Source organism: Myxocyprinus asiaticus, chromosome 19, assembly GCF_019703515.2.
Source record: "Myxocyprinus asiaticus isolate MX2 ecotype Aquarium Trade chromosome 19, UBuf_Myxa_2, whole genome shotgun sequence".
Lineage (NCBI taxonomy): Eukaryota > Metazoa > Chordata > Actinopteri > Cypriniformes > Catostomidae > Myxocyprinus > Myxocyprinus asiaticus.
Genome location: NC_059362.1, coordinates 48239028 through 48248876, shown reverse-complemented (window position 1 = coordinate 48248876; position 9849 = coordinate 48239028). Strand labels below are relative to the sequence as shown.

The 9849-nt window shown below is 37.6% G+C and overlaps 1 protein-coding gene across 1 annotated transcript; it reads left to right on the top strand.

Moving 5' to 3' along the window:
- Positions 1-942: 942 nt before the first annotated feature.
- LOC127409729 (lysosome-associated membrane glycoprotein 5-like) lies at positions 943-8784 on the top strand. Its single transcript, XM_051644490.1, has 6 exons — positions 943-1119; positions 1690-1871; positions 2088-2219; positions 3004-3121; positions 4020-4208; positions 8320-8784. The coding sequence occupies exons 1-6, from the start codon at positions 1077-1079 to the stop codon at positions 8496-8498; spliced, it is 843 nt and encodes a 280-aa protein (XP_051500450.1). The 5' UTR covers positions 943-1076; the 3' UTR covers positions 8499-8784.
- Positions 8785-9849: the final 1065 nt, after the last annotated feature.

Sequence of the window (9849 nt, the reverse complement as noted above, 5' to 3'; positions counted from 1 at the left end):
CACACTCAGTGTTTTCTAAAGTGAATATTTCTTGGGTAGGTTTATATTTGAAAGTCAATCTCTTCATAGACCAAAAGAAAAAAAAACAACCTATTGAACATTTACACTATTAAACGTTGCAGTTCACTGAACTCATGTAAACATTTTGGGACAATTTACCCCAGTAGTTGGTATCACTGTATGGAGTAAGTTGTCACAATGGGAACAATTCGTTAAACAGCGAAAATGTAAAAGGAAACATACAATATATATATATATATATATATATATATATATATATATATATATATATCAAAGTACTGTTTTGCCCAACAAAATTGCAAATGAATAATTAATGAACTGTATAAAACACGTGACTACTTGGCCCAATCTGGCATTAATGAAAAATATCCTTGTCCTGAGAACCCAGTTCAACTTTTCAGTTAAAATCTACCTTTACTGTATTAGAATGCAACAAAAATATATTTATAGAATCTAATTTAAGACAGATTTGAACGAGGCGTTTGAAACCAACATTCAAAATCACTGCTGGAAATAAAACAAACATTTGTGTAATTTGACTTTGATGCAAAACCTAATAGTTACCATGTGACAACTAGCCCCGGTCTCCCCTAAATGGATTGAGTTTTTAAAACAAAAGCAAATGCATACTTGGATACAACTGAATGCATTTCTTTCTCTTCGGTCGCATTTTCCCACAGAATGTAATTAATGAAGTTTAAAGCATCGTGCACGCGCATTCAGTACAGAAGTGCGAAAGATCACGTAAACGTGTGAACTGTCGCATTGATTGATCAGTAGAGAGCAGAGAATGACGGTGTGAGCATGCTGTGGTTTGTGTCTCGTGGGTTTGTTAAAGGACACAGCTTTTGTCCCGCACGGATGAGTGCACACATTACTGCAGCTGCAGCTGCGCGCAGACATGCGGGAAACTTCAGAGGAACTCCTGTGACTGTCAGAGGTGCAGTGCAGCTGCTTTAGTGCTTTCTGTGCTGTGAGGGAATGAGAGAGCAGCACCTGCACATCTCGCTTCTGCTGTCTGTGTTCAGTATTCTCCCGGACTGAGAGAGCTCGTGATGGAGTTTCTGGACCGGGCAGGACTTGTGCTCGCGCTCATCGGTGAGTTCTGCTGAATCTGCAGGATTTCTGATGATCACGAGTTTCACGACACACATCTGACAGAGTTTAATTGATAATAATGCATTTATCTTTAAATCATTTAGAAGACGCTTTTGTATCCAAGACGTTATAAATGAGGAGAAACAAGCAATTGATCAGTAGAACTAAATTTCACGTGTTACCTGCAAAAAAAGTGAATATATGTGCAGTTTATTAATACATTTATGATGTTTGATACTCTCATACATTCAGTATTTGATACAACAGTCAGTTTTATTTGTAATGCATGCAAATGCGACTGAGGAAATGGAGAATAGAATAGAACAGAATAGAACAATAGAACAATAGAACAGAATGGAACAGAATAGAATAGAATAGAACAATAGAACAGAATGGAACAGAATAGAATAGAATAGAACAATAGAACAGAATGGAACAGAATAGAACAATAGAACAGAATAGAATAGAATAGAACAATAGAACAGAATAGAATAGAATAGAATAGAATATTTGGACCCAGTCTGAGTTGATTAAAGTTGATGAAGAATGTGCATGATTTGTGTCTTGTAGGTGTTCTTCTTTTAAAGATGTTTGTGTTGGCTGAACAAGAGGTGGAGAATCTGTCCGGACTGTCGCTGAATCCGGATCGAGATATTTTTGTAGTGCGTGAAAACGGAACGACGTGTCTGATGGCGGAGCTCGCGGTGAAATTCCTCATTCCGTACGATGTTCTCGCGCTCAACGGGATCGATGTGAGATATTTTGATATCAGAATAATCACGATTCTGCTGTTTTGATCATATTGTGCTGGAATCATTTACAGTAACTTTTATAAATATATCAAACATTAGTTCCCGGTTCTTCTTGTGAAAACATGACATTCGATGAAAGTTTCGTGGTATTTGTGACTAATAGAATGTACCGCAATACTCTGTGATACATTGTGTTAATGTGATATATTGGTGCAGTTGATCACGGAGCAGGTGTCTCTGTCGATCCCGCGCGGCGCTCAGATTGCCGGTAAATGCGGGACGAGTGAATCAGAGCTGCACATCTCGTGGATTAATGACGCATTCACATTCCGCATCTTCTTCTCAAAGGTGAAGTGACATTCTGATGCTGCTTTCATTCATTACACACACTCATTATCAATAACTGAGATGTGTGTGTGTGTGTGTGTCTCTGTGTGTGTGTGTGTCTGTGTGTGTGTGTGTGTGTGTGTGTTTATGTGTGTGTGTGTGTGTGTCTCTGTGTGTGTGTGTGTGTGTGTGTGTGTGTCTGTGTGTTTGTGTGTGTGTGTGTTTATGTGGTTGTGGGTGTGTGTGTTTGTGTGTGTGTGTGTGTTTATGTGGTTGTGTGTGTTTGTGTTTGTGGGTGTGTGGGTGTGTGTGTGTGTGTTTATGTGTGTGTATGTGTTTATGTGTGTGTTTTTGTGTATGTGTGTTTATGTGGTTGTGTGTGTGTGTGTGAGTGTGTGTGTGTGTGTGTGTTTATGTGGCTGTGTGTGTTTGTGTTTGTGTGTGTGTGTGTTTATGTGTGTGTGTGTGTGTGTGTGTGTGTGTGTATATGTGTGTTTATGTGGTTGTGTGTGGTGTGTGTGTGTGTGTGTGTGTGTTTATGTGGTTGTGTGTGTTTGTGTTTGTGGGTGTGTGTGTGTGTGTGTGTGTGTGTTTATGTGTGTGTGTGTGTGTGTGTAAATGTGTGTTTATGTGGTTGTGTGTGTGTGTGAGTGTGTGTGTGTGTGTGTGTTTATGTGGTTGTGTGTGTTTGTGTTTGTGGGTGTGTGTGTGTGTGTGTTTATGTGTGTGTGTGTGTTTGTGTGTGTATGTGTGTATATGTGTGTTTATGTGGTTGTGTGTGGGTGTGTGTGTGTGTGTGTTGTAGGAGATGAGCACTATGGGCAGTGATGATAAAGCCAAAGAAACTGAAGTGTGGAAAATAAACAAGGTTCAGCTGGTTTATGACACATCAGAGACGACGCACTTTATAAACGCTTATAACCGTGAGTAACACACACACACACACACACACACGAGCAGACAGAAGATAAAAGGCTTCTATTAAGATTATATAATATCAAATAAGATCAGGAATGTTATCAAATATGAAAGATTTAGGGAGAACAAATGTGAAATACAAGAATTTATAATTGAAAAACACATTCAGGTCCCCCTTAATTGAATTAATAATAATTAAACATCATCATCATTCATGCATGTAACTGTATGTCCCGACAACTGCGTGCATTACATCACTGGATTCATGTGCAATAATTTACACTCAAGACATTTAGAGCTTATTATTATGATATTTTATCATAAACAACTGACTTTCATGTTTAATTTTTCTAAATAAGCCGTCCTTTTCCGTGTTTTATTTGTTCATGAGACAAAGCCCATTGTTCTATATTGAGTGTATTTGCTGCAGTGAGCTGCAACATTCACTGCGACAGTAATGCGCTTTTACATGTTCAGTCAGATATTTAAGATCAAGATTTATATGATTATTGGAGATGTTTGTGTTATTTGGACTGAACAGAATTCACCCTGCTTTAATGCATAATTGCATGTTTTTTTAAAGACTATTTTCTGTTATATTGGGCTTGTTTGTTATGATTGTGTTGTAATACACATTATCTGCATAGAATTTTCATCCCTTTTCATTTTCTCTGCAGTATCTGGTTTAATTAGACAATAATCACAGTAACTAGCACACTTACTAGTGCACCATCTCTGCATTACTGCATCAGATATCACATGATTTCTGTATTATATATCAAAGTAGTGAGATAATGATAAACAAGCATAATATTAAAAAGAAACAGATTAAAGTGTCTTACAGCATACAGGGATGCATTGTGTTGAGTCTGCACGAGTAATCACTTGTGTGTTATCGTGCAGCGGGGAAACACACAGCGAGCACACACCGTCTGTCAGCGCTGGTCACTCCGGCCGGTCACTCATATGTGTGTGCGGCTCAACAGACACTCACTCTGATCTCCAGCGATCATCAGAAGGGAATCACCGTCTCCATGTACGACATCCAGATCCAACCCTTCGACATCAACAGTGACTTCATCTTCAGTGAACGTAAGACATACACAACTACACATGAACACACATTAAATGACATCAAATCACTCAAATGCACAAACGGTGTTTATAATCCCAAAACCTGTCAAGAAAGAGTCCAGCTTCTGTTTCACCCCAAAACTAAAAGAAAGAAAATTAACTATACATTTTGCTTTTAGCCCTTTATGCTCGGATGGGCCCACCTACAGTCTTGACCAACACAGAATAGGTATCATTTTAAAGTTTTGAAGCTCTACTTTCCAATGCATGTAGACATTATGACCAAAACTGAACAAGTGCTTTGAAATTTGCAGACAAATCAGAAGTGTTGCGTTTTTATAATTTATTAATAATTTTGCACTGTACATATTATTGCAATCAGTAAAAACATCAGATCTCATCAGCTATCCATGTGTCATATGTTGTTGGAAAGCTCTCAAAGAGTAGAATACAACCAGCCTATTTGTTTTACTCACAGACAAAAATATAGCGAGTAATAGTTAAGTATATGTCTTTGACAATTATGTTGGAGTTACTTATATGACGCGCTTTCGCTTATAACTTCAAAAAATAAAATAAACAAAACATAAAATATCAAATACCATTATTTATGTATTTATTTATTTTATTTATTTATTATTCTTTTTCTCCCCAATTTGGAATGCCTAATTCCCAATGTGCTGTATGTCCTCATGGTGGCGTAATGACTCACCTCAATCCAGGTCGTGGAGGACGAATCTCAGTTGACTTCACGTCTGAGACCGTCAATCCGTGCATCTTATCACGTGACTTTTTGAGCGCGTTACCATGGAGACATAGCGTGTGTGGAGGCTTCACGCTATTCTCTGTGGCATCCATGCACAACTCACCACGCGCCCCACCAAGACCGAGAACCACATTATATTGACCACGAGGAGTTTAACCCAATGTGACTCTACTCTCCCTAGCAACCGGGCCAATTTGGTTGCTTAAGAGACCTGGCTGGAGTCACTCAGCACGCCCTGGATTTGAACTCGTGACTCCAGGGGTGATAGTCAGCATCAATACACACTGAGATACCCAGACCTCCCCAAATACCAATATTTAGAAGAGGTGATTATATTTCAAACGAGTCCACACACAAGATAATCAGATGTATAGATCATTAGATAATCCACATGAAGCACAATGTTACATATGACCACCAGGAGATGGCGCCAAATACATGACACAGACTCAATGATGACTCAAATGACACAGAATGAAACTCATTCTGTGAAATCTCATTACTAAAATCATGTCTGCATGCTATGCAAACCTTTAGTCATTGTTGTGTTTGCATGTGTAATTAGTTCTTATGTACAATTATTATGATTTATTTGTTTGGAGATGTTTTTGGACACTATTATAAATTATATTTGTAATGTTATAACTTTTGATTGCTTTGTCGTATCAACACTAAATTATTCTCAGATATAGTTGACATGATTGGAAACAAAACAAAATAAGTTTTTCTGAGCCACTTTATTTACACATAATGTTATATTTAGATAAAATGTCAAATCAGAAAAATAAGAGAGAAAAAAAGTACATTTTTGGCTCATGTTTTTGTGATTTTTCAGCAGTTTCTTAGAGTCTCAGAATGTATCATTATCTATATCATAAAAAAAAAAAAATTGATACGTTTTCTTTACAATAATACCAAACACTTGACCCTCCTTGTTTTGTTTTGTTTTTTTGTCGAGTTATAAGTCTTTAATTTCGGGAATGCCACTGAAACAGAAAATCTTTTTCTCATCGAAAATTTTAAAATCTTTAAAAACACTTTCAGAGCTTAAAGGGTTAAGAAAATGAAGCCTATTTTTATGAACATTGAGATTGAACAGATTCTCACCCAAATAAGGCTTCATCTTCTTGAAGCAAACTATATATATATATATTTTTTGTTTTTCTTTTAAATGTTGGGGTGAAATATTTGCTTCAATGTTGTGAGGCCAGAAACACTGTTTGTGTATTTGTATGAAGAGATTCCCCGTGAGCCAGCAGCAACATCATTTATGAAAGTGTTGAGACTGAATGTATTTATTTACACTAATTGTCTATTCAGTGAACTGATTTCATCATAAAAAGGTTTAAATGTATCCATTCTGTTCAATCTTCTATAGTGATTACGGTGGTTTAGTAGGTTCTAGTTGTGTAGGACGTTCAGATTTAGTAGGTTAGCTGCAGAACATCACACATGTCATCTGTGGCGACCTCTCTTTGACCTGTGATCTCCTGTGAGTGTCCTTCTATTGGCTGTGTGCTGTACATGACAGTTTGTCGCAGTGAGCTTTATGATCGCTGTTACAATCACTGTGATTTATCAGGCGTTTCCTGCAGTAAACTAACAGATGACCAGCTCACACTTCTGTTGTTCTCATATTATATGAGCTTTTGTAATGGGAGGGAGGGGCATATTGTAAAGTGTATCAGTTTGCCTCATGAATATTAATTAGGTTTCGTAACATTTGCACTACCTCATTTGCTGAATAGCAGACGTTGGTAAGTAGGCACCGGTCATCGCAGGAGAAGTGTTTACAGCGTGCACATTCATTCAGTTCGATGATGACACTGTTTGACAGAATTCTGATTGGTCATAAGTTTGTCATTCTATCGGACTGCCTTTACAACTGTTCTTCATACTACAGCCGAGCAAAGCAAAGCTCTTCCAGTATCATAAAATACACATTTTTATTTCTTGAAAGTGTGGGAGACACCAGTTCTGATGGTTTTGTTGTCTTTAAGGATGAAACTTCACGTCGTCTTCTTCATGGAGGGCCCATTGAATATCTCTTGATTTGACATTTAATTGTTCACACTGAAAAGTCGAGACCCATAATCCCTTGTAAAGATAATCCTCTTATGAGAGTCCAGACACACTGAGGGAATCTTCTGGAACGTGTGTGTGTGTTTTCTTCATTGTGTAGAGCAGCTGACAGTTCTCTTGAAGTCAAACAGCTTGATAAACGTACTAAATAATGTCTTTATGAAAATATCAAAATGTGAATGTGTGTATGTATGTGTGTGTGAGTGTGTGTGTGAGTGTGTGTGTGTGAGTGTGTGTGTGTGAGTGTGTGTATGTGTGTGTGTGTGTGTGAGTGTGTGTGTGTGTGTGTGTGTGTGTGAGTGTGTGAGTGTGAGTGTGTGAGTGTGAATGTGTGAGTGTGTGTGTGTGTGTGTGTGAGTGTGTGTATGTGTGTGTGTGTGTGAGTGTGTGTGTGTGTGTGTGTGTGTGTGTGTGTGTGTGTGTGTGAGTGTGTATAAGATGCATTATATGCATTATATTTCATAATATTAATTGCGTTAAATCGAAAGAACTTATATTTACATTGTTACAATAATACAAAATTATTTTGAATAATATATCTGTGACCTGCTCCATCATTTTGAGTCTCTTTGTCCCAGGAACACATTTTAAGTTTTATGCACTAAGAATGAAAAAATAAAGAAATCAAATCAATGATCATATCTTGACAATGGCTTGAAGAAGAAACATAATAATATTGCTAGAAAGGATTAGACTTTCCTTTTCACTATAGCGCATCTGACACCAACAATCATCCATGTGATTATCTAATCAGCCAATCGTGTGGCAGCAGTGCAGTGCATAAAATCATGCAGATACGGGTCAGGAGCTTCATCAGAATGGGGAAAAAATGTGATCTCAGTGATTTGGAGCGTGGCATGATTGTTGGTGCCAGACGGGCTGGTTTGAGTATTTCTGGGATTTTCACACACAACAGTCTCTAGAATTTACTCAGAATGGTGCCAAAAACAAAACACATCCAGTGAGCGAGCAGTTCTGTGGATGGAAACACTTGTTGATGAGAGAGGTCAACAGAGAATGGCCAGACTGGTTTGAACTGATAAAGTCTACGGTAACTCAGATAACCACTCTGTACAATTGTGCTGAGAAGAATGTCATCTCTGAATGCTGTTCTGAGATGCGGGTTGGTGCTGTTTTGGCGGCATGAGGGGGACCTACACAATATTAGACAGGTGCTTTTAATGTTGTGGCTGTACATGTTGAACACAGATTCCACTATGAATCATGGATGTCGAGAGAACAGCAGTATCATGTGAGTGTTTGTCTTTCTCTCTCCTGCAGCGTATAAATGCATCACAGACCAGCGTGAGCAGTTAGAACAGATGCTGCCGCTGATTCTGGGTCTGATTCTGGGTCTGATCATTGTCATCACCATCTCTGTGTATCACTTCCACCTCAAACTGACGGCACAACAACAAGTACAACTGCCACAAGACCGCTCGCTCTACAAGAACATGTGAACAAACACGCTACATCACTCCATCATACTATGATGTCTAATGCAAACATCTGAAAAATGCACATCATTTGTTTTGGCTTTATATTTGTCAAATTTATTTTTATTAAATGTCAAAAGGTGTCTGAGCGATCATCGTCATACTGTAATTGTTGCACTGATCACATGTATGTTATTTACTACATGCATGTCTGTAATTGCATAAAAATATGTTGCTTGAAACATACTGTATAAAGTACAAAAGATGTAAAATATTTCTGAACAACTGATTGAAAATAAATGATTTTATGTCCATGTGAAACTCTGTTTGTGTGAATGCGAGTGTATAAAGTTTTAATGAAACAGAATTATTTCCATTTTACTGCCATTTAAACACCATTAGGATCTTTTATTTAATTAAATGACTATTTGCACTAGGTTTAAATAGCATCTGCCACACTGCGCGGCTATTTGCACTCCAATAATCTGGTGGAAACACAGAAATTAAAGTCAAACTGCACCCAAGTGTTGCTGCAATAGTGTATTGTGTAAAGACGGTGTGAATGAATTTTTATCAAGCGGACATCCGAGGTTTGATTCCCCACTTTTTCCCATCCAGCTGAATACTGCTCACTAGACTCTAGACTATCATTTAAGGGTTAAACTTCTGCCACACTGAGTCACAACGATTTCCGTGGAGCGCTCCTAAGGACGCAGTGCCAACAAAAGTGCCTCTGGAAAGAAATGTCTTTAAGTTTCTTCATTGAAACCTGTTTGGTTGAAAAGAGTTTCGTTTGATATGCTGGTTTAAAAAATCTGTTCATTTTTCGCACATCAGCACACTGATGAACATGATGTCCACATATGTGGACACTGGCACCATATTTGCTCAAAAGTAGAAAAAACATGTTAGTTATTTTGAATATCTTTCAACTCTAACACATCTGTGGGTAATTTCATTTCATTTTAATATACATTTTGTTATATTTTATTTTGTTATCACTGTACAATATGGTTCAATTCATTAACATTAATAAATACATTCTTATATTCACTGTCTGTGTATTATCACATTGAGAATAAATGCGTTCATCCAAAAGCTGATAAATGTTGCGTTCAGAAGTTAGGATGAAAATAAGGTGCATTTCAAACTGTTCTGAGACCAGTGCAGACAGACAGCACACTGGAGGTTAAGTCATTCACTAAATAGGGAGCAAGGGAGCATCCTATAGCTCTCTATGCAGTTAAGTGCATTCACTCCTAAAATCTGATCAAAAGTTCAGTTTCAGGCTGCAGATGATGTTTGGATCACTCAACATGTTTGACAGACATGTGACAATGATAATCAGTACATAGATTCAGAATTTATAATGTAT